This window comes from Falco punctatus (genome assembly GCF_963210335.1).
Source record: "Falco punctatus genome assembly, chromosome: 6".
Classification (NCBI taxonomy): Eukaryota; Metazoa; Chordata; class Aves; order Falconiformes; family Falconidae; genus Falco; species Falco punctatus.
Genome location: NC_137585.1, coordinates 38,237,861 through 38,260,305, shown reverse-complemented (window position 1 = coordinate 38,260,305; position 22,445 = coordinate 38,237,861). Strand labels below are relative to the sequence as shown.

The following is a 22,445-nucleotide window of genomic DNA, read 5'->3' as shown; positions in this document are numbered from 1 at the left end:
CAGGTGAGTATTGTGTACCTGTACAGCACCTCCAACACACTGGCATTTTAAAGGGCAAGGGTCATGTCAGAAATCAGGCATCCAGCAGGGCAGAGCAAATTTACCTCTGTTAGGGTCTTCATCCTACACAGGACAGCAGGTGCCAGTGTGGGCAGAGAGGGCTTGTACAGGCTTACACTGATGAGCGGCTGGTGGCTGCGTATTTTCATGCTATTTGGCTTGTAACATTGTTCTAAATGACCACATTGCCAACCCAAGGCTCTCAGACTTTCAAGCTTAACCCCAAGTATCTCATTTTTCAGCATCTGGCTTTTTCAAAGTGCTTTGGAAAAAAATAAATAAAATTAAAAGCAACATTCACATAAATGAATGATTTATTTGCAACTTCAGGGTTTTTTTCACAGCTTTTTGATTGATATTAGTACACTTGACAGGTCCAATTTATATGCAAATCAGCTTACATTCACAATGTAAAGAAGGAAAACTTCATTACTCATGCTTTGCATGAGTAACACCCTCTCAACACTCTGCTTACTCATATGTTCCTCAAAAGTTTTCACCACAAATCACTTCTCCTTGCTATTCATTAGCCTCTCAGAGATCTCAGGGCTTGGGGAACAAGCCATTTATGTGGGGATGCATGAAATTAACAGTGGGCTATGCTGTACTGCAACATAGAAGCATTGTAAACTATGGGCTCTTGCGGTGTATGTGTGTGCGCCAGATGTTAGAAGATCAAAACTGATGACATCAGATTTTCCAGTTTCCTGCTTCTGGCTGTTTTCTCTGGTACCCTTGCACTCAGCTCTAATTGGTACCAGAAGCATTTTCTTAGAAAGAGCTGCTCTGCTGGACAGCTCTTGTCCCTCTGTATCACAGGCTATGCTGAGACTTGAAAAGGATCCAGGATCTCTCCTGTAAATATTTACATAGATACAGGATCATCACTACTCTTAGATCTAAAAAAAAAAGTGGAAGAGAGGAAATGGCATATGGAACAGAAGGATTCTGTATTCAGAAAGACCTGGAAAGGAGAGAAAAGTAATGACTCTGATGGCTTCTCCAGTGTTTGCTGCCTGGGACTGCCCCCGCAAGTGCTGTGTTCTCAGGAAGGTCCTGATCTGAAGCCTGATGACATCAATGGAAAAAATCCCTCTGGTACCAAAAGGGTTTGGATCAGTACTACTATCTTTGCTGTTCACATTCACCAACCAGACCGCTTGGTGTCTCTCTTCTGCTCCTTCTTTACTGTTATTTAAAAGGGTTTCAGGACCAACCCGGGCAGAAAAGTACATTATTTGCAGGAACAGTGCCTGAAGCAGGGGGAAGCAGCAGCAGCAGCTGCTGAAGAAACATTATGTGTTCTTTAGCTAAACAGACTCTTGATGTCTTCTGCGTCTGTCCAGCATTCTTCTGTGACAAAGCAGTCAGCCTTGAGAGTTATCACACAAATCATGACTTGAAGAAGTCCTGGTGTTAGATGGCTCGTGCATGGGACGCTGGAGTCTTGTGGCTTTGGAGAAGCCACAAAAACCCTCCTAGTTCAACTTCCCCATCGTGGGAGATTTCACTTGTTTGCTTACCTCAGAAGGCTGTGGTGAAGATTGATGCCAGCTTTGGAAAATGCCCTGGTGGCCTTCTGTAACTAAGCATAAAAGCAGTTGCAAAACCAAATCAACAAATAAGGTTTCTTCCAACCACAACATTCCCAAGAATGAAGGCATATATTTATACCAAGAACAAGCACCAACACTTTCTGTGTAAAACCAACAAGTATATTGTTGCATGTGTCAGTGCCCGGCGCAGTCGGGCAGGCTGAGGACACCCAGTCTGTCCTCGCTCAAGGCTGGCTGCCACCAGCCCCCACCGCCCTGCGGGTCTCTGCCCCTGTAAAACAACCGGGAGGAAACGATGGAAGCAGAGAAGAGGTTCCGTTGGTGGGCACCGCAGGCCTCTGCCCCCCGCGGCACCGCGGCACCTCCGAGCCGCAGACCCCGGCCCTGAGGGCCGCGCCCCCGCCACCTGCCGGGTGCCCCCCGAGCGGCCTCACCCGCAGCTCCCCGAGGCAGGGACCCCCCGGGCTGCCCCGCCGCTGCCCCAGCAGGGTGAGCCCCGGACCCCGCTGGGGGTGTGACGGGGGGGGGGCTCACCCCGCAGAACTGCAATCCCCAGCAGGCCGCGGGAGGCGTGGGGCGAGCGGGGCGGCGCGCCTGCGCACTGCGCCTCTCCAGCATGGCGACGGTGCTGTCCCGGGCGCTGAAGCTGCCGGGTAAGGGGTCGGCACCCGCGGGAAAGGAGGAGCGCCGAGCCGGGCCGGGCCGGGCCAGTCACGGGCAGCCGCGTCCGGGTCTGCGCCCGGTGGCGGGGCGGGGTGGTCGCCGCTGCCCGCGGTCGGTGGGGAGCGTTGCCATGGTGATGTGGCGATGTGGGGCGCCGGGGCAGGCCCGGCCGCTCTGGGGGCGCGGGCGGTGCCGGGGGCTGGCGGCCTCTGTCCGGGTTCCGTGACAGAGGGAGGGCTGCAGGGGACGGGGCAGCGCCTCGGGGCTCGGGGGGCGTCGTCCGTGGCGGCGGGGGGCCCGGGCCTGGCCGCGGCCCTGCCGGGACTGCGCGGGCGGAGGCGCCGGGTCCCGCAGGCCGCGCAGAACTGGGCACTGGGCTCAAGACGGCCGCCGCCACGGCCAGAACGCGTTGGGCCTTCGTGATCAACTCCTGGCGGGTTTTACCCTGAAAAGCCAGGCCAGGAGTTCGGTCTGTGCCACAGCAATTACCCGAGTAAATGTTTAAAGTCTGCCTGCCATCTCTGCACAACTTCCAGCCAGAGATCTCCAGCAAGATGAAAGGATGTTGAGCATAAGGGACTATTGTGTTGTGGAGCCAGATCTTCCAACGATAAGGCTGTGAGCAGCAGTGCAACAACTCTTCAGCGAGGAGATTATAAGGGAATGAAAATACATTGCGAAACCAGGTCTTGAGTTGTTGTTGGATGGGCTGGAGATGGTGCCAGTGCACCTGGCTGCATTAACCCGATGGGAACATGCCTCGATGCTGCTCCTGCCCGTGTCTTGCATTCGAATCGGCCCGTGGGACAGGGATCTGGCCGAGCTGTGCACTGCTGGGAGGGGGCTTCTTCTCGGCACCGCTGTAGTCCTGCAGTGCCCCAGTCTGTGAAGCTGCACTCAGTGGGCAGGTTATACTTTCCTCCTCCATCGGTCCATGAAGATCACAGTAGTGTCTTCAGGGCCCTTCCCACCAGCTTTTAGTAACCCATATCAGGAGTCTTTTTTTTTTTTTTTAGGTAGTGCCTGTTAGATCTCATTCAAAGGAACTTTTTTTGCAAATCAGTTTCTTCCTGGTTATGAATATACAATTGTCTAAATGAGAAGGAATACATTTTACATGACGATTATTTAGGAAGGGTGCAGACTGGTGGGTATAAGTGTGTGTATTGGAGTGTGACCACTGGGGAACTGTACAATAACAAGTACAGATCTCTTCTTCCAGGACCTCTGAAACCAGCATGATCTATTTGATAACTGCTGTGGGGAGGCAGTGATTTGGGAAAGAGTGTGGGCCTTTCAACTGTCGTTTAGAAAACAGTTCTTGCATCAATCCTTGCATTAAATTGCATATATCAGACCTTGTTAGTGTGGTTTATTTTTGAAAAATACAGCTTTAAACAGCAATGAGAAGCAGCAAGCCTATTGCTACAGCTTTTTTTTTTCCTGCTGCATCTCATTGAATTAATTATGTCAATATATGACAATGTATCTCCCCATGGGCTGAGATGGCTGCAGTACCCAGGGACTGGTACCTGACGACTGCCAGATGGGGAAAAAAAAGAAAAAGAAACAGAACATGAAGGATGTACAAAGGATACTGGAATCAGTATGTAGTCATTGGAATAACACACTGAAAATTGTACTCATCTAAAATCCAAGATCTGTTCTTTTCACTCCAAAGTGTGTGCAAAGAAAAGACTTCCCAGTAAGTCAAAAACAGAAAAAAAGATTGCAATTAATATCTTTCAAGCCATCAGCACTAGAAATGAGTATTTCATTATGAGCCAACACAGATCACCTCACAGATGCCTCCTTTACAAATTATGATCATATGATTCATCTTTTGTTCTCTGAGAAGTCACATTCTTCTACTGCAATAGTTGCAAGAGCTGCCTGTGCAAAAAGCGCTATTAGGCAAATTCACGGGGGATTTTCAGTCATAAAGTACAGTTTAGAGTCCAATTGCCCTTGAAAGTTGATAAGTTTGAGGCATTTTCTCTCTCTTCTTCCTTTGAAAACCTTCAGAATTTGCTTTCTCTTTCAGTTGCTGCAAAAATAAATTCAGGTTGACATGACCAGTAACTTAGCCACAGACCACAAGCAACAGTTCCACAGATTGATTTTAACCACAGGCCGCTGGCTGGGAACCTCATTTATCACTGGTTCCATGGGAAAAATGGAATAAATTTAGAGCAGGTCAGAACAGAAGTAATTTATTTGCTGTACTTGTAGGAGAGAACACAAAGCAGCAGAGATACTGACCTTGCTGATATGAACTTGGTCCCTGTGAATTGGGTGCAAGGCTTATATACACTTAAGAGAGGCTATGCAAAGACAAATAACAAGATGTGAGTTATACAGATCTGGTACATAGACAAGGCCATAGAACTGCTCAACATAGGTCTGAAGTCTGTTTTCTTTAGCGCAGGGACTGATTTATCATGAAGGTTACACAGTGATTATTATTTCAGGAGATAAGGTGAGAGTTTGACTAAGAGGCCAACTTGTGTCTTAGCTTTTCTCCTTCCATGACGGAAAGCTGAAAACTGCATGGGAGTATTGAATTTTCTGGCACCTGATCACTTGCAACAGAGGCAGCTTTAGCTTTCTTTTGATGGACAAACTGTCTTCCCCTAGTCTAAGCCTTGTTGTTGACAAGAAAGGAAAGAATTTGACTTCTGGAGCACTGCTCAACAAATGATAATTTTCTAAATGGTGTGAGACTGCCCTTGTTTTCACACATTCTTTAGTGCTATTTATGTCTATTTATGCTTTTCTGTTGAAAAATCATTTGGGAGTGATTAGTGGAAGCCAGGTGGTATCCCTTCTTCCCACAGCAAGTGACCTAAAATTCAGATGAAGTGTCATGTTCCTTCTGCTGTCTCCAGCCAGGTGAATCATGAGTTATGTATTCTCTGCAGAACAGCGTCAGGAGGTCAGGCTGAACGCATCCTCACCAGTCCTCCAGGACACATTACTAAAACACCTACTGATCATTGTTAGGGCTCTCTCAGAACAGTGGGAGATGAGCATTTGAATCCTCTGAGATTAGATATGCAGTTGAGTTTCCCAGGTGCTAGCTGGGTGCCCCAACAGCCGTTGTTAAAGGGCAGTGTCTTCCTCCTTTTGGCTTAAAAAATAATACCAGCAGGGCATTTTACGCCTGACCTTACTGAATAGCTGTGCCTTGTGAGAGTGCCACCTAACCTTCTGAAGAAGGATAGGGAGAAGAGTGCCAGTTTCTGGATCCTGGTCAGGCTTAGACATGAAATAAGACTGAGTAGCTCTCTCCTTTATAGTTTTTCTATAATTCAGTAAATCCTTTCCTGTGTGGATCACCTAAAGCTGTAAGTCATTGCTATGTAGTAGCTGTTTTCTATCCTGTGATCAGTGGTTCTCAGCAGCAAAGATATTCCTGTTACAGATTGTTTGTGGTTGACACCAATGTTGATGTTGCTAACATCATGTTTCAATACCTGCCAGTTCAAGGAGTGGGTGAGCTATAGTTTTGAGGTCCTTTCTGTCTCATAGAGATCCAGAACAAAACTGTTGCAGGTAAAACTCATTCCTATCAATGCTTTTAGTTGCCTCAAGGAAGAACAGCAGGTTTCAGTCCTTTAGGTTGACTATCTGGAATTAAAATAATTAAACAAATCACAGTATATCTGAAGTGTAAGTATGCTGTTGAGTTGTTTTACTCAAAGGACACCAGTTTCCAAAACCAGGAGCAGTCCGGTTAACATAACTGTCTGACATTGACTTCCCAGGCTAAATATCATTTACTTTTGGGCCAGAAGCATTTGCTTATTATTCCACTCTGACCTGGCTTGAACTGAAACATCTGGATCTGTAGTGAGAAGCTGCAAATACCTTGCCAGTGAGTCCTCTGGAATTTCTTGTTTTCGCTGAGTACTCTTTCAGCAACTTGTCAGCACAACCTACTGTATAGACATCTGGGAAATTCACACTGCGTTGTAGCTGCGATCTCTAAGCAGAGAGCTGTGTGCCACCAAGGTCAGTGGCCTTCTGCTCACAGGATAGAGCCAAGGTTATCAAGACTTCCTGAAAAGCCCACACTTTGTATGCATGTTTGGGGCAGATCTATGTGAAATACAATATAAGATCAGTGTCTCACAGGGATACACAGACCATCCCATAGAATGTAGTATCTTTTAGCTGGGTGCTCTACCTCCACAAGGAACAGTTTATGTGCACTAGGTTGTTTTGATGTGAGTCTTTTGTAGAAGCCCCTAGTTCAAAAAGGTTTTGATTTAGGTATTTTTTTTCAAAAAGTCTGATTTATGTATGTGCTCTCATTGGATATCTTTGTTTCCCTCTTTTCAGTGTGGATGGGTTCTCCTAGCTACTCCACTTAGTGTGGGATATTTGGCCTTTGGTGGGATTGACAGTTTTTCTTAAATCCTAAAACTGACAGAAAGGGGAAGTGAAGGTCCTTTTGTGGGGTGAGAAATGAGAAAGAAATGAGATGCACATGCTGCAAAACAGATTCTAGGTTATGCAAAATAGGTGTGTTGCACTAACTAGATACTGCAGTATGTCTGTAACTGTGAGTCTGCCTTTAACAGGAAAACACAAAGTAAGGTATATTATCTTGAGCAGGAAGATAATAATGAAAGCCCTTAAATTCCCGTTATGTAAAGCCTTCTCATCTTCTTGGTGTCTGAGAGTGGTTACATGCAGCTTGCATGTTTTTCCTTAGTATTTATGCCTTGCATGTATCACTTCAGGCATCTTTGGGCACAAGTTAGTTCCTGTCTCAGGTCAGCTTTAGGCAAAGGGAAATGAGACAGATACCTGGCATAGCAAAGTCCCTCTTGGAGAGAGAGAGAAATAGACTGAGACACTGCAATCATTGGAGCAGTGGCCATGGCTCCATGCCCAGCCTGGTGGCACAGGGCAGCTCCCTGAGACGTGATCCTTCACTCGTAGTTCAGGGCAATGAGTCTGCGTGATCTTGCCTGCCCTGATAAACAGATGGCCCTGGCCTTACGCCAGTATGTATGACTGGGCTCTGGACCTGCCCTCGTCACACTCCCTGCGGCTATCCAGGGCTTGAAGGAGAAATCGTCCATGTGCCAGGCATCTGTGGGGAAGACACCTAAAGCCAAGCTACTTTCTTGTACCACCATCTGAAGGCATCAGTACTAAGTTACCTATCTTGGCAAGGCCAAGCATAAGCTGTCGGCTCTGGTGGGAGCAGGAACAGAGCAGGAGCACTGTGGTTTCCTGCTGCAGGAGCTGGAGCCCTCCCCCTCGCAGTACTGAGCAGCGCAGAGAAGGTGGTGTCTTAGAGGGGCAGCCCTGATCCCTTCAGACACCAGCATGTTTACTGGCCCAAAAGGGCAAAATCACTTTGCCCTCATCTTCAGGGTGTTGATAGCACTGCAGAGAAACTGCACAGTGCTCTATCCCTTCTATCCTTCGTGAAGCAGGACAGCAGATGTGGCACACTAGCAGGCAGTAATGCTGCTTGGACCAGGCAGGAGAAGGAGGGCAAAAAGAAGTTGCAGAGGGGGGTCCCCTTAGAGAACACAGACAAGTGAAGAGGGACTGTGTCGGGATTAGAGGCTGGCAAATGCTAAAGGAGTTCAGGAGTGCTGAGGTTTAGGTACTCAAAGCATTAAACATGACTTCATGTCAGTGTGTCTTATTACCAAACAGGAAAGTATTAGAATTAAATCAACCATGAATTCCATTTATATATGTATATTGATATTATATATATACACTTTTACCTTGGGGAAATACACTGTCAACATCTTTTCTCCTGCAGCTGGACAGACCCTGTCTTTTCTCTAACACCTCTTACTTGAATCCATGCAAAATGCAGGCTGCACTGTCATCCCTTCTGTATCACTCTCCACTGCAGCCTTTTCTGCACTGACATCCTGCAAAAAAGCGAGGAACTCATGCTTTATCATTTCTCTGCACCTCTTTCCTCAGGAAAGAAGAGCCCAGACCTTGGGGAATATGATCCCCTCACTCAGGCCGACAGTGATGAAAGTGAAGATGACCTGGTACTCAACATCCAGAAGAACGGGGGGGTCAAGAATGGGAAGAGCCCCCCTGAGGAGGTGCAGGATGCTGACTCTGATGTGGAGGTTGGGATGACAAAGCAGCACACGTCAGAGAGCACGCCTGAGGGTTATGCTGCAGAGACAGCTGGGAGTTTGGAGCAGAAGGCTGCTCCCTCCCTCATGCCATACCTGCGCACAGCAATCTTTTTGCTCACTGTGGTGATCTCGATGATTCTTGTGTTGGTGTGCGCATTTCTAATTCCCTGTCCCCCTAGAGACTTGCATAACATCTGGAACCGCAACCTAGGTCAGGGAGCAGGTGAGAAAGCCCCAGGAACAGCATCTGGCATGGGGGAGGTGGCAGCTCCCAGGCTGGGCATCGGCGGGAGAGACCTATCTGGGAGAGCCAGGTCGGAGCAGAGGCCCTTCCTCAGCACTGCAGATGCTCCGAGGTAATACACAGGGAGCTGTGTCCTGCTCACTCTTCAAGCTGAGGCCTCTGAAATCTGGCATTAGTAGATAACAGTGCCACAAAGTCTTGTTTCTGTCAACACCAAGAAACATTTTGACTGTTCTCCCGTCCTGTCTTTTAGTTCAGGTGGTGCATTCTGTTCCAGATACAAATGGCCCAGCCCACTTTAAAACATAGTGCCTCCCTCTATATTCTGAGATTCACTAGCACCTCCACACTGAAGTGTGTGGGTGTGTTTGGGAGGAGAGGGATAGAAGTCTTTGTGTCTTCTAACTGGCTGAACTAACCTTATTTCTTTTGTCTTCTTGTCCTGCTTGAATCCATAAATCAACGTTCATAATCTTTTGTCATCCTATATGGGCCACTGGTAACATTTCTAAGGTATTTCCTGTACTGACTTCTGCAGTTAAGTAACAGTGGTTTGTGAAATAATTTCTGCCAGGTCTAGATATGTCTCTCCCTCCTTACTTTCTGCCCCTGGCTTCTAAATCAGCCTTTCGTAAGATACATGGCTCCCACGTCACCTCAGAAAGTGAAGTGGGAAGCAGAAATCTCTTTTTCCTTTTCCTTTCTCTGACCCAGATGCTACATTTCTGCCTTTCCATGCAATGAAAGATCTTGCTGTGGTGTGAGCTGCCTGGCATTGGTGGTTCCCTAGCAGACTCTATGAGGCTTGGCTGGCCATGAGTCTCTTCTGGGCCAGCCCTCCTCTCCTAGTGTGGAAAATGGGCTGGGTGGCCTTTTGGCAGCAGTGCAGTGATTCTTTGTGACTGTTGCAGGTGGTGTATTATCCCCACTGGAGCTGTGTGATGTGAATGGTGATGGGCTCCCTGACATCCTCATTGTCTTCACTGCCTTGATGAATGCTAGTGTCATGGGTAAGCACTGCAGCTCCATTCCATTCCTCTTTCTGTACATGTCAATACATACCTTTATATGTTTGTCTCACACACAGGAAGAGTTCCGGCCACTACAAATCCACTCATTGCTCTTTCAGAGTTCCTTAAAATGACTAGTGTACTGTGCCTGTGCTTTGTCATGCTGCTTGTAATTTTCATTGCAAGCCGGTGCTGCCATACCTGTTGGGTCAATGCAATCTATTTCATCTTTGTCCTGTATTTGTGCACACTTGGTCTGGGGGCAGAGATAAAGCAATCAGAAAGCACCACTCTACGAATAGCAGTTAGAAATAAGGTGTGTTTCCCCCCCCCCTTGTTATCTCTCACAGCCCTTCATAAAACAGCTCAATCTAACTACCCCCATTTTACAGGCATAGAGGTGGATGCACAGACTAGGGGAAGCAGCTTGACAAAGGTCACAAATGTGATTCAGTTGTAGAGTCTTGGCGCTTTCGTGACCTGTGGTCCAGTGTCCTGGTCATTACCAAGGGTGGTTAGTGACAGGAACAGTCATGGTGGAGCTGACTGTTGGAGTACTCTGGTTCTTCTGAACTAGTTGCTTGCCATCAGGGATGGATTTTTCCATATGATCCATATGATCCATATGATTATGGATTTTTTTTAGAACAGCTGTAAGTTGAAGTTGATGGTTGCAGGAAACACCCTCACCTTGTGGCCTTTTTCTCCAGGTCACTCCATATACTTGCCAGGCTCCAAATTGTTGTTAACTCACAGATAATAGGCTGGCTGATGGTGGGGAAGCTACTGTGCCTGGCTGTTTAGCAGATATCACCCTGCTTCCTCCTCCTGGCTGCTTTTGTTTTCTCTGTTAACCCTGACACCTCTCAGGTAACATAGCAGCAGCCTCCTGATACTGGCCAGTGTTATACGGGGGCTGCCAAGTCTGGTGGCATCCTATTGCAGTGGGCTTCTGAAGTCCGGGAGGTTCCCAGCTGCCTGCTGTGTTGCATCTGCCCAGCCTGGCATCACCTGAGATTACATGAATCTGTTCAGTCTCAGAGACATATTCAGGGGGCAAGCATACATTGCACAGCCTGAAGAGAACTCTTGTGGGAGCAAAAGGCCTTGGCTTTTCAAAGAATCAGGTAATAAAAATGTAGAGGATAGGGAAGATGCTGCTTCTCTGTGGCCCAAGCAAGGCCCTTGGTATTTAACAGCAAGTCCTATAGAAAGAAACCTATGAGCAGAGAGAAAACTGTAGAGTAAATTAAAAAAAAAAGTGAGGCAGGGAGATACTGTTGACATAAAGGCTGCATTCCGTTTTTAGAGGTTGTTCTTGCATTCTGTATTTTTCCATTGCATTGTATTTGTCTTTCATCGCAGAGTGCTTGGAGTGGAACTAGTCCTACCTAGTTGCATCCTGGCTATAGCTATGCTGGAAGACAAAAAGCAGACACAAAAGCAGGTGTAAGCACTTCACAATCCTAAACCTATATAGCTGGGCATCAGCCCTCCTGTAGCCAGTGCTCAGAGCATTCATACAGTGTCAAGTAGAGGTAAGCTTGGGATAGATAACCTGAAGGAGTAAGCTATGGACATTGTTAGCTGTTTTTCCGGCTTGTACACACAACAGCTGTGAGCTGCACTCAGGACTTAGTTCTTGGTCCACCAACCCAATGAGGAGAACTTGGGCTGGAGCAACCCCTTAGCATAAGCCAGATAATTTTTCATTTGAGAAGAGAGTGAGTTTAATTTAGAGAGTGGGCTCAGACTTGCTTCTACCTAGCGTCCCAGATACGCCCTTTGTGTAGTCAAGTCACATGTTGCTAGTAAGACAGGAGTCATCTGGGACTGTTGCAGTTTTGAAGTGTATGGGAGTTCATCTTTAATTGTGATAAGAGCATACCAGGTGGAGGTTACAGTAACCACAATAATGTCTGAAGGTAGGCTGAGCTAAAAGTTGCTCACTCTTGGATCAGAGCCAACAGTCAATAGAAACAGCATAGAGCAGTTATTTTGTGCTGAAACTGGTGAATGAGGAAAAGACCCCTGAGTTACACCAATTGGTTGCATTCAGTCTTTTTTTCACAATAACAGAACTCATTTGGAAAACAAAGGAAAAAGCTTTCAGATTGCCAATCACCCTCTGCAGCTCTAGAACTGCAAACAACCCAGGGCTTTCACATGAGGTGACATCTTCCTTGAGAGTCACTTAAGGTTTCCCCTTGTTGCTAGACCTTGTCTTGAGGGAGAGGGGATCAGAAGGATTGGTCTGGTTTGACAGCGGTACATTTCACACCAGGAAGTGAGCACAGCTGAGCAAGTTGTCCTCGGGATCTTGGTTCCTCTGTGCCCAGCTGACCACATTTCATGGCTGTGAGCTCAGGTCCAACCTCCATGATTGTCTGCATTGTTGGCTGACAGCCCAACTTGTATGGAGATCTCTGCTAGGCTCTGCAGGCAGAGAGACACAGACATGGGGTGGGATTTGACCTTTGCTTTCAGGCAGCATGAATGTGACTGGCTTGAGTCTCTCAGCTGTAGGAGCTAGAGCTGGAACTCAAGTGCAAAGATCAAAGGCAGCACGGAGATGCCAGGGGATTTCACTCTTTTCTTTCCTGCTTCTTCCAGGTGTCTCTAGGCCCTCCGTAACTGTGGTGGCCCTTTCTGGTATGAATGGCAGCACCCTGTGGTCCATCCAGCTTCCAGAGGAGACTCGGAGTGTGCAGTGCAAAGGGCTGTCACTGGGGCTGCCTGCAGAGCCCGTCTGCCTTGTTACGGGAACATCAAAATTCCTTAGCCTTCTCAGTGCCTCCACAGGTAGAGTCAAGTACCAGCATATTAGAAACATGCTACTACTTTTTTGTTTTCTTTAAAGGACTAAGAAGCGTGAATGATTCTGTGCTGGCACTTCATAGTGGCTGTTATCTAGTGATGCACAGGAAGGAGTCAAAACACTAACAAGTTGCTAGTCACAGGCTAAGAAAATCCAAACCACTGCTGCTCTGTGGCAGCATCTTCACCCTACCATCTCAGAACATTTCAAAGTGATGATCTTACCTTGTACCATCCCCACGGCATAAAGGATATGTAAGTTCTGTTCTCATCAACATTGATCTGTTAGTACAACTCAGTACCTATCTAACAGCACTGAAAAGCTGAAAACTGTTCTTGGAGGAATTATATAAGGATATATGCAACGGCCAGGAAAATTTCCAGAGAAATTAGGCCCATAGAAGAATTGATTAGATGTGAAAGACTATTGCGTTTTTAATCACTTGATCATTTGCACCTCCATTCTCTGACTGCTGTTTGTTCTACAACATTAATTCTCTAGCAGAAATATTCATAGGGATGTTTTTGCAATTAGAACAGAGAATGGAAACATACAAGAAACCTTGGGTTTAGGTGACAGATCCAAAGAGCACTTACCTTTCAGATGCTTTTATGCTTTTAGGGACCAGATTACTTACAGAGTTTGCATTGTCAGGACCATAGACTGATTCCTTTACCAGCAGTAGTAGTAGTAATAATTAATGTGTGCAAGTGTTTGCAGGTCAGACTTTTGATTTTCTTTGTCATGCAGGGGCAAACCCTACCCTACAGAGCAGCAGCAGCAGCAAAACATTTTTAAACTCTGACTGAAAAAGCAGAAGTATTGGCAAAAGAATCATGGAAAAGCAAAAGCATTGAATTTCATTTTGCCTTTTTGGGGTGATTATTTGCCAACTTGCAAATCAAGTTTTACTGAGTTTCCAGCTGGGTCCATGCTGGATGGCTGAACCATTTGACATCACGTCTGCTAACATGATTCCACCCTGAGGTGGAGTGAGCATGCCATGCTGGAGTGGCTATTTACTGCTGGGAATTTAACTGAGACACAGATTTACACTTTGAATGTCAGAACTGCCCATCTGTTCCCTTTCCAGGCATCTACCTACAGGCTTTAGTGCTGGCTGAGGAAGACAACTGCTGTCCTGCAGAGCAGCACTGCCATTTATATTCTACTTTCAAGAGTGAACTTCAAATATTCTCTGCTATTTCAGGAATTGTTTTGGGCTCGGGTCTTGCTAAAGAGATGCTAAGAAGGAGGCACAGCAGGACTTGAGGCATGACTCAAAGACAATCTGAAGAAATGCTGGGGGAAGAACTGTGCTGCCCACTGCAGTTTGCCCCAGTCTGTAGTCTTATCTTTCCTCTTCTCAGAGAATGGGGGAAGCATTCTCTTGCTCCCTTCAAGAAAGTTTTGTGGAACCCTTTGGGGATGCCTGTTGGTTCCCCAAGTGCTGCAGGTCTGTTTCATCCTGTTCTTCCTGCAGGCAAGACCATCTGGACGCTGAACTCCATTCACCTTTCAAGTGGGATCCTGGCTGCACCAGCTGCAACTCTTCCAGATGTAGATGGAGATGGCATTAGGGATATTGTTGTTCTGGCTCTCAAAGAGACACAGGTACAGCATGTCCCTGCTCAAAGTTTGAAAGGACCTTGACTGTCTAGAGGAAGAACAGGGAGCCTGATGTGGAAAGGCTGTATAACAGGAGCTGCAAAAGCCCCTAGTTTTCACTCCCTTAGATTTCCCTGGAAGGTACCCTTTCTCTTTCAATAGGTCGGAGCAGTGAGATCAAACAATAATGACAGTATTTTTTGTCAACTGGGAATGAACAGAAGGCTCATTATTTACAAGGGCTGAGACTGCAGAATTATCCATTTCTGTTCAGTGAAGGCTTGGTTTGAAGTGAGTGTTTAGCAGGAGTGTAGACAGCCATGTTGAGATAGATCTCTGGAGGAAGGAGCATTCAGCTTATCCAAAAGAAATACTTGTATGATTAATTCAGACGCAGATTTCCTCTAGGCTCATCCCTCCCCACAATTCTATCATTAATGTTTTTAGAGGAGTTCAGGTTTTTGAAGTCACTTCCATCTTTGATGCATTTCCATGAAAGCACTGCTAAAATCTCTACACCTCTTTTCTTTGCAGCCTGATGTGTTTTTCATCTTGGTGTCAGGAAAGACTGGGACTGCTTTGGGTGGGCCTGTGAAGTACAGCACAAATGGAGAAGGGAAAGTGATTGGCCCCCAAGTCCACATTACCAGCCGTGGAGCCATCTACATCCTGTTTGGTTTTGGTAAGATGCACCTTGCCTCTCTCAGCACTTCGCCTTACTGAGAAAACATTCATTTTACCTGAAATGGCCCAGAGCATCTACCATGGCTTCTGCTGTAAAAGCTAGGAGTAGAGGGCATGGGAACAGGTCTTTAGTGCCATGAAGAGTGCAGAAGTATCAATACCTAACTAGGAAGTTAGCTTTTGCAGGCAGGGCTCTTCATCTTTACTCCTCCTGGCAGGTAATGTTCAAGCAGTTGCCCTGAGGGATATCTTTACCCAAGCCAGAAACCGTGACAGTTTTCCTGCAATGTTGCAGCAGGAGGAGCCGGAGTGGGAAAAGCGCCGATCTGTCAACCTGTCAGAGCTCATTGACATTTACAGGTAGGAGATGGACTTACCATCTTGCTTCTGCTGGCAGAGGAAGGGGAAGGTAGGCATCTCTGTTTTCCTAGAGGTGGTCCCTTCTGTGTCAATACTGTCCTTTTTATTGTCCAGTTGATAACAGTACTCTAGGGAGCCCATTGTTTCCTCCCTGTCCTGTGGCTGTCCTAGGAAAAAAACATGCAGAGTGTGATAAAAGGGAGTCCTTTGCTTCTCCTGCTCCTTTTTCCTTTCATCCACCCACTGAGTATACCTAGAGGGGAAAAAACGTTGTTTGCAGCTAATGGACTCCCTTTTGGAAGCTCAGCATTGTCGACCTGGATTTCTCAGCTCATTGTTTACTGCCAAATTGTGGTCAAGGTCAGCCTGGATAGGAATAAATGGAGGGAACACATGTAAACACACAAACTCCATGCTTTTTATAGTAACTCAAGATGTTCAAAAGATCCCACACCTGAATTTAGCCCACTTAACTGAGGAACCCCCAAAGGAAGCTAAGCTCCATCACCAGGGAAAAGATGGGCTTCGTTAAGAATAGTTCAAATCTTAGGTAGGATGAATTGCCATGTGGACAGGCAGCTAAGGCTGAGATGAGCAGATACAAGCCTCAGAATCTCCTCTCTGCTTTTCATTTGTCCCAGTGGGGGTGTTGACTTCCTGCAGACAATGAAGACACCTGACACAAACTGCAGCAGCCTGCTCATCACAACCAAAGAGGGCTTGATCCTACTGCGGGGACAGGACCTGGAGCCCCACTGGACCCTGAAGCTGAAGAACATCAGCAGGTTACATACTAGGAACATTTTTCTGCCCTATTTCTTCCTGTACCATTTCCTGTCTTTCACTTGTAAGCAGATGTGCTCCTTAGAAAGCAATTGAGAAGAATTCAACAAGTCTACAGAGAAATCTAAGAACTCAAGGTATGCAGGTGCATTGCCGAGCAATTGAGGAGGGCAGGGAGAGCAAGGAACAGAAGGGTGGAAATCTGAGCTGTGTGCTTTTGAGTGATGACAGATAAGGGACTTGATTCAGGTACCCATCACTGATGTCATGGGTATGTTGTGGCACTGGAATTCCCAAGATTACTGGTGTGTGATTCAGCCCATCTGCTGTCCAGGACTGCCACTTGCCAGCTTAGTGAAGAGGAGCAGTTGCATTAGTGATGCAAAGTATTTAGAGAAGGTGTCTGAGTATGGCCCACAGATCCTAATGTTCCTTGAGAGCTGAAAATGAGCAGTCTGATGGCAGTTAGCACACCATCTATACTAACTGTAAACCTTAAAATAATACTGCTCATCCTCTAATTTCACACATGGAAATTAAGTAATTTGCCAGATCTCGTGGGTTGATAATAACCAGCAATTTCAGCTTGCCTAGTATGAAATATTTGCAAAGGGCAGTTGGGCACAATTGAGGGAAATTACGTGGGAAACAAATTGCTCTGCTATCTAGAGGAAAGAAAGCAGCTCTCGGCTCAGTGTTACCTGACTGTCAAGAGCATCTATAGGAAGAAGGTATTGGAGCTTCATTAAGCAAGAAAACTCAATGTTCAACTAAGTTTGATATTCAGATAATATCCACATCCTTGAGGGCTCAGGGGTGACATAAGCAATGGCTCTAGGAATGGCTTACGGCTAGTGCATCATGCTATGGGGAAAGGAAATGGACTAAAAGTGTTTTGTGCCCAGAGTCTGAAGACTTGTAGACGTGTCTAGGGCCTAGTTTAAAGGTTAAGTATGTTCTGACTAAGCAAAGCCAGTTCATAGATGCTGTAAAATCAGTTACACACAAGAAATTTCTAAGTGGACCCAGTAATGAATTGGAAAATTTCTATGGGTTCAGATTAGGAAGGGTTGAAAACTGCTTTACCTGTTCCTTTTACAGAATGGCAGCATGGTTGAGGTTGAAAGGCATCTCTGGAAATTACCTAGTTCAACCTACCTGCTCCAGCAGGCTCAGCTAGAGCAAGTTGCTCAGGGCTGTGTGCTGTCGGGTTTTTAGTATCTCCAAGGATGGAGACTCCACAACCTCTTTGGGAAACTAGTATTCCAGGTTGCTGCACTCCAGCCCTATTTTTTCTGGTTCCTTGGCCTGCCAAGAGACAGGGTACAGCACATGTACAGGAGGAGCCAGATAGGCACTGAAAAATAACAAAAGCAATTCTTAGTCAAGGCCAGTGTGCTAAAGTCCTGGACTGCCTGTTTTCTCAGAGTTAAGAAAAATTAAATCTGGTAGACTGAGTATATTGTGAACAAACGTTTATTTGAGGAAGTAGGGGGCAGGGGGTGTTAGGTCTTAGAGAAGTTCTGCTTAAGCAACATAGGCTGAGGGACAAATTCAGCTCAGGGGTGTCACCACAGAGTCGAACAGACCAAAACCCAGTTCCTCCTCAAGACAAAGCTTACAGAGCCAGCTGAGAGCTCTCCTTTTCCTGGGTAAACCTGCCCCAAGCATACCACTCCAGCCAGGCAAACTGAGTTCAGCCCTTTGGGAACAGTCTCGAAGAAAAACAGCTTGGCTGCTGCAGATGTGCTGCATTTCCAGAGAGCTTTTGACAACATCCCTGGAAAACCATAAAGGAGAATTGGTAGTCATAAAACAAGGGCGAAGTTCAGAGACCATGAAATTGAGTAAGCAGTTGAAAATTGTGTTGTAAATGGATGTTTCAGATGAGAGAGGATTAATAGCAGGTTGCTGTGGGGATTACTGTTGGACAGGAATAATTACTAGCCTTCTGGTTCATTTGGGAAAGTGCCGACAGGATTTTTCAGTTGATTGGTAGCATCTAAAATACATACACCTGTCTGCATTCAGTTTGTGGGATCTGCCACTGACTAACCCATAAGAGACATGAGAAGAGGCACCTTAGGAGAGGTTTTAAGTTTGTGCCAGTAGGACAGAGCTATCTAATACTTCCTTTTGCTACTGGAGAGCTTTGAAGCTATAGGAGTATCCCGTGATACTGCCTTGAAAGCATTAGTTCTAGTTGCCAAAGGTATATGTAAAATGAATGACATGGTTTGATGTAGCAAGTATAAATAGCCCAGCCTCTGCTGTGTGGCATTGCTGTTCAGGAGCTGTTCTGGTATGCACATTTTAAAGGAGAAGCTGGAAAAGGTTGGAGAAAAAGACTGGGAAAAATGCTCTAGCATGGAAGATTTAAGTCGGTGGGTTTATATGATCAAGGAGGAGCCTGAAAGGTAAGTTCATAAGCATGTGTAAGTAATAGGAGCTAGCAGGTATTTTAATCTTGCCATAGCAAGAGCAAGTGCCTTGGAGTGAAAGCCATTCATATTCAAGAGAATGAAAATGCAGGCATGTTTCTTTGGATGAGATTAATCATTAGAACTGACTGTCACAAGAAGTGATGAATTCATCTCATCTTTGCATTTCTGTAGCAAGCCTCATGGCTAGTAGGTCTAGTCAAAGTCAGCCTGCTGATAATTGGTTAATTGTGTGAAATACTGCAATCTATCATAAACAAGAGGAGGGAGGACATATTCTGATGATCCGGCCTTGCCATAAAATCTCTGGTTCTGTGAATTTTGAGGAAGCGTTTGTGCTTATTTAGAACCTTATGTCTAGCTTTGGTGAACTTAAGGAAGACAGAGGTAAAACTCAGAAAGCCAAAGGCAAGCAAGATGGTTAGAAAACAGTTATAATGAGAAATATTCAAGTAATAGTGTTATGTCACCCAAAAGGGATGTAACACCCAGAAGGGATGAGGGGGAACTTCATTTAAACTGCTGAAGGTATGAAAAGACTTGTAAAACTGCCAGCAGTAAGAAAACAAAGAATCATGGGCTGACATTAATGGTCAATATATTAAGAGCCATTTCACTCTCGGCAGCCTGGGAAATACACCTTCAGCAGGAGGTCAAATCTGCCGATGCATTTTGAAAGAACTAGGTAATTTTTTATGACCATAGCAAAACTGTACAATGTTACAGAGACTCATGTTACAGGGTAATGAAGAGATGTCTACACTGCCCAGTAAGGTATGCCCCACGCACAGACAATTCAGATGAATGGCTAACAAGCACCATGGGCTGCCTGATCATTTTTCATTTTTCTGATCCACCAACAAATGTTTCCTTACAGTCAGAACAGTTTTGAGTGGATAGAAGATCTTATTTAGGCTTGCAAATCCTGCCTTTTTAAGAGGCGTGGGGGCATTTAAGAATGGAGGATGAAAGCAACTGTGCTGCCTCCATCTGAAATCCCTGTTTTTCTGTCATCGGGCTGAATATTTCTTTTTCCAAATTTGCAGCCAGCCTGTACCAGGTTACTTTGGTGCTGACCAAACTCTGGACTTCATGCTGCAAGCACAGACTGGAAATGGAAACAAAAAGGTAAAACAAGTGAAGGCAAGGAGGGCAATGGCAGCATAGGAGTGAGGGAGGTTGGGTAGAAAGGGACAATCATTCCCTGCTCCTTGCTCTTCCCATTTCTGTGGCTGACATTTATTGCTGTGTGGCCACAGGCATGAAAGGGAACACCACAGGCCATGCCACTGCAAGGAGGCTCTCTGTACACCCACACCTGGACACCCATTAATGCTAGATCTCTCCCTTTCCTTGAGGTGGTGGTGATAGACGGCAAATCTGGCCTCCCTGTTTGGCACCAGGAACTCCCATGGCAGAAGCAACAACTTGATGATGCACTGTCAGTCATGACTTTGGACAAGAAATCTGTTTTTCTCTTCTGGGCTGATGAAGCACAGGCTGTATTACAAAGTTTGGTGAGCAAGCATCCTTTCTTCTCTTTGAGGTTTATCTGTAAGACAGGTGCAGTCTCTGTCTTTTATTCTTAGTGTAATTGACCTTTAAACCTGCCATATAAGAAGGCTGTCAGCAACATCTTTTCCTTTTGCTTTGACAGTCTGACTTTAAGCTTCTTTAAGTTTGTTCTAAAAACACAGGAGGTTTTGTGTGCAAATTCTTCACTAGAAAACTTAATTGACAGAAAGTTTGTGTCCATAAAACCAAAACTTTCTGTGTGTATTTCATTTTTTTTCTGCAACACTGAGGTATTTTTACTGCAGATTTGTTCCCATCCCCAGAGCACTTCTCTGAATGCTGGCACACAAGTCAGCATGGAGACTCAAACTTCCAGACTGTAGCTTCACCCATAAAGATGGACGTGACAGAGCCCAGATCTCAACCTTACCAAAAAGAAGTTGTGGAGCAAAATCTGTTTTAGAAAAAAAAACTCTACAGGATTTAGTCTCTGTAAAACCACAGAATTTTTGATTCTCTGATCCATATAAAGACAGTGCAGTGTCAGAAAACTTGTTTATTTCTTGGCAAAGCTCGACTCCTCTTTGCTAGCCAGCTGTAACATTTTTGTCTGTCCTTTGTTCCAACAGCAACCTGGTCCCAGACCTGAGCACCCAGGGCTGCATCACCTCTATCTTCTTCATCCTGTTTTTCCTACAGTTCTTTTGGACCTCACCAATGCAACAGACAAAATCATTGCTTCAGCAGGTGAGTACAAATGGAGGAAAAACTACAAAGGCTAAAAGAAATATGGAGGGAGAGGTAGCTGTGAGAAACAGTGGGGTGTAGTTGTGCCTTTAAAGGTAGCACTTGAGGTCCACCACAATGGGAAATAAGATTCCTCTTCCTCCTGAAGGATGGTCCTGTCAAACTCCCACTTTGCAAATGAAAGACCCACCAAGTTACTTGCACATGTTTAAGCAAGGAAAGGTCTGAGTTTGATTTCATGCATATTTTACACAAGAGAAGTTCCCTTGCTTTCCATGGAGTTATTTATGTTTTACAATGGTACATGAAGAAGCACTATGAAACCTTTCTGTGTCATCTCAGATACTTCCAACTTTGTTGACCGTCTTCTTGGGCTGTCTGGCATAGCAGCTGTGCTGCTTCTTCCTTTCTTTTTGAAAAGGGAGAATCTAAAATATTTAAACGTGTGTTTTCAGGGAAAAGTAGATCTAGAGTTAACATCTGTACAAGACTGTACAGTCCCTGTTGGATTTCCTTGCTCTTTCTAAAGCAGTTCAACCAGCAGCCAGCCTGTTGAGCATGGGAGGATGTGGGATAAAAGATCAGTTCATTCAGCACTGAGTCTAGCAGTTGAGGAAGCTTAGAACAGCTGCTACATAGTGATGCATCTGATTGGAGTTGTATTAAAAACACAGCTCAGTCAAGAGCAAATAGAATATAATTTTAGAGGTGTTTATTAGAAACTGGGATTTCTGAGGTCTGTACAGATTATTCTGCAGCGACTGAACTGACTTGCCCATGCTTTACTGATTTCCCCTTCTCTAAGAGGTAAAACAATAGCTGTTAACAGGTGTGGGAGCAAACCTCTCTGAAACTGAACTGCATTACTGAAATATGTGCATCTCCTATGTCAAGCTCAAAAACATCACCTGGAACCAAACTCTTCCATTTCTGATCTAAATTTCAGGTTATTTCTATGGAAAATTTTTAACTTAAAGTAGTTTTCTGTGATTAACTAAGGTACATGCAATTGTAAATTCAGACTGACTATACCCTTAGTCCAGACCCTACTTTTACTGAGTAAAGACTGTAAGATTTCTTTTGGAAGAAATGTAAGCATTTACTCCTCACTAATGTTTTCTCACCCTTTGCTGGTGGACCAGTTGGCATTAATGATCTCCAGAAGGATGCATTTCACATCACTGTGACAACAACTGCAACCTCTGAAAAACAACCAGGATTTCTCTCGGTCAGCAAGCTGGGCCTGAAGTGGGCCATGATGAGTCAAGGTCGAATGGTGTGGCTAAAGGACACCACCACTCCCAAAATCAGCCGTGGAGAAGTGAGGCGATTTCTTGCCCGACTGAAATTTGTTGACTTTCCTCAGAAGGTGAGATTGTACAGAAAAAACTAATTAAATCCAGGCCTTTGAAAACATCTGATCTCTTCCCTACAGACACAGTTGTTGAGTGTTCTTTGAGGTGCAGTTCTTTGAGGTGTTGTTCTTTGGATGAGACTGGTGGGATGCAAAGAGACTGTTAAGATGACTGGCTGCCCCTTTGGGCATAAGCTGGACAGATTGTGAGACCCAGCTGTATTTTGACAGTTGGACAAGGAGGGGGATCTTCAAAGCAACCAGGGGTGATGCTCATAAGGGACTGAGAGACTCACAGAGGGAACAGAGAGGTGGGACAGAGATCATTTGTTTTGACATGGGCAGACAAGGGTCTTCCGTATAGCGGTGCCCAGGTTCAGTTGCTGACCTGTGAATTACCAATTTTCTCTACCAGACTGGATGATAATAGGTTCTGGCTTTAGTTTTTGTTTGCCTTTCCTTCTCCAG

At 45.5% G+C, this 22,445-nt stretch overlaps 1 protein-coding gene across 3 annotated transcripts in view; it reads left to right on the top strand.

Annotated features, from left to right (window-relative positions):
- The first annotated feature begins 2,122 nt into the window (after positions 1–2,122).
- FAM234B (family with sequence similarity 234 member B) overlaps positions 2,123–22,445 on the top strand; it is a 32,232-nt gene continuing 11,909 nt past the window's right edge. For 2 of the 3 annotated variants that reach the window (XR_013929071.1, XM_080393116.1), the window contains exons 1-12: positions 2,123–2,269; positions 8,244–8,636; positions 9,569–9,667; positions 12,281–12,469; positions 13,969–14,099; positions 14,628–14,775; positions 14,996–15,137; positions 15,779–15,922; positions 19,408–19,489; positions 19,720–19,878; positions 20,506–20,623; positions 21,766–21,992. Coding sequence is in view for 2 of the 3 variants with exons in the window: in XM_080393116.1 (XP_080249242.1) it covers positions 2,233–2,269; positions 8,244–8,636; positions 9,569–9,667; positions 12,281–12,469; positions 13,969–14,099; positions 14,628–14,775; positions 14,996–15,137; positions 15,779–15,922; positions 19,408–19,489; positions 19,720–19,878; positions 20,506–20,623; positions 21,766–21,992 (1,869 nt within the window). In the remaining variant the exon portion in view is untranslated. Of the gene's footprint in view, positions 2,270–8,243; positions 8,637–9,568; positions 9,668–12,280; positions 12,470–13,968; positions 14,100–14,627; positions 14,776–14,995; positions 15,138–15,778; positions 15,923–19,407; positions 19,490–19,719; positions 19,879–20,505; positions 20,624–21,765; positions 22,440–22,445 lie in introns of those variants that run through there. The other variant, XM_080393115.1, reaches the window with a different exon arrangement.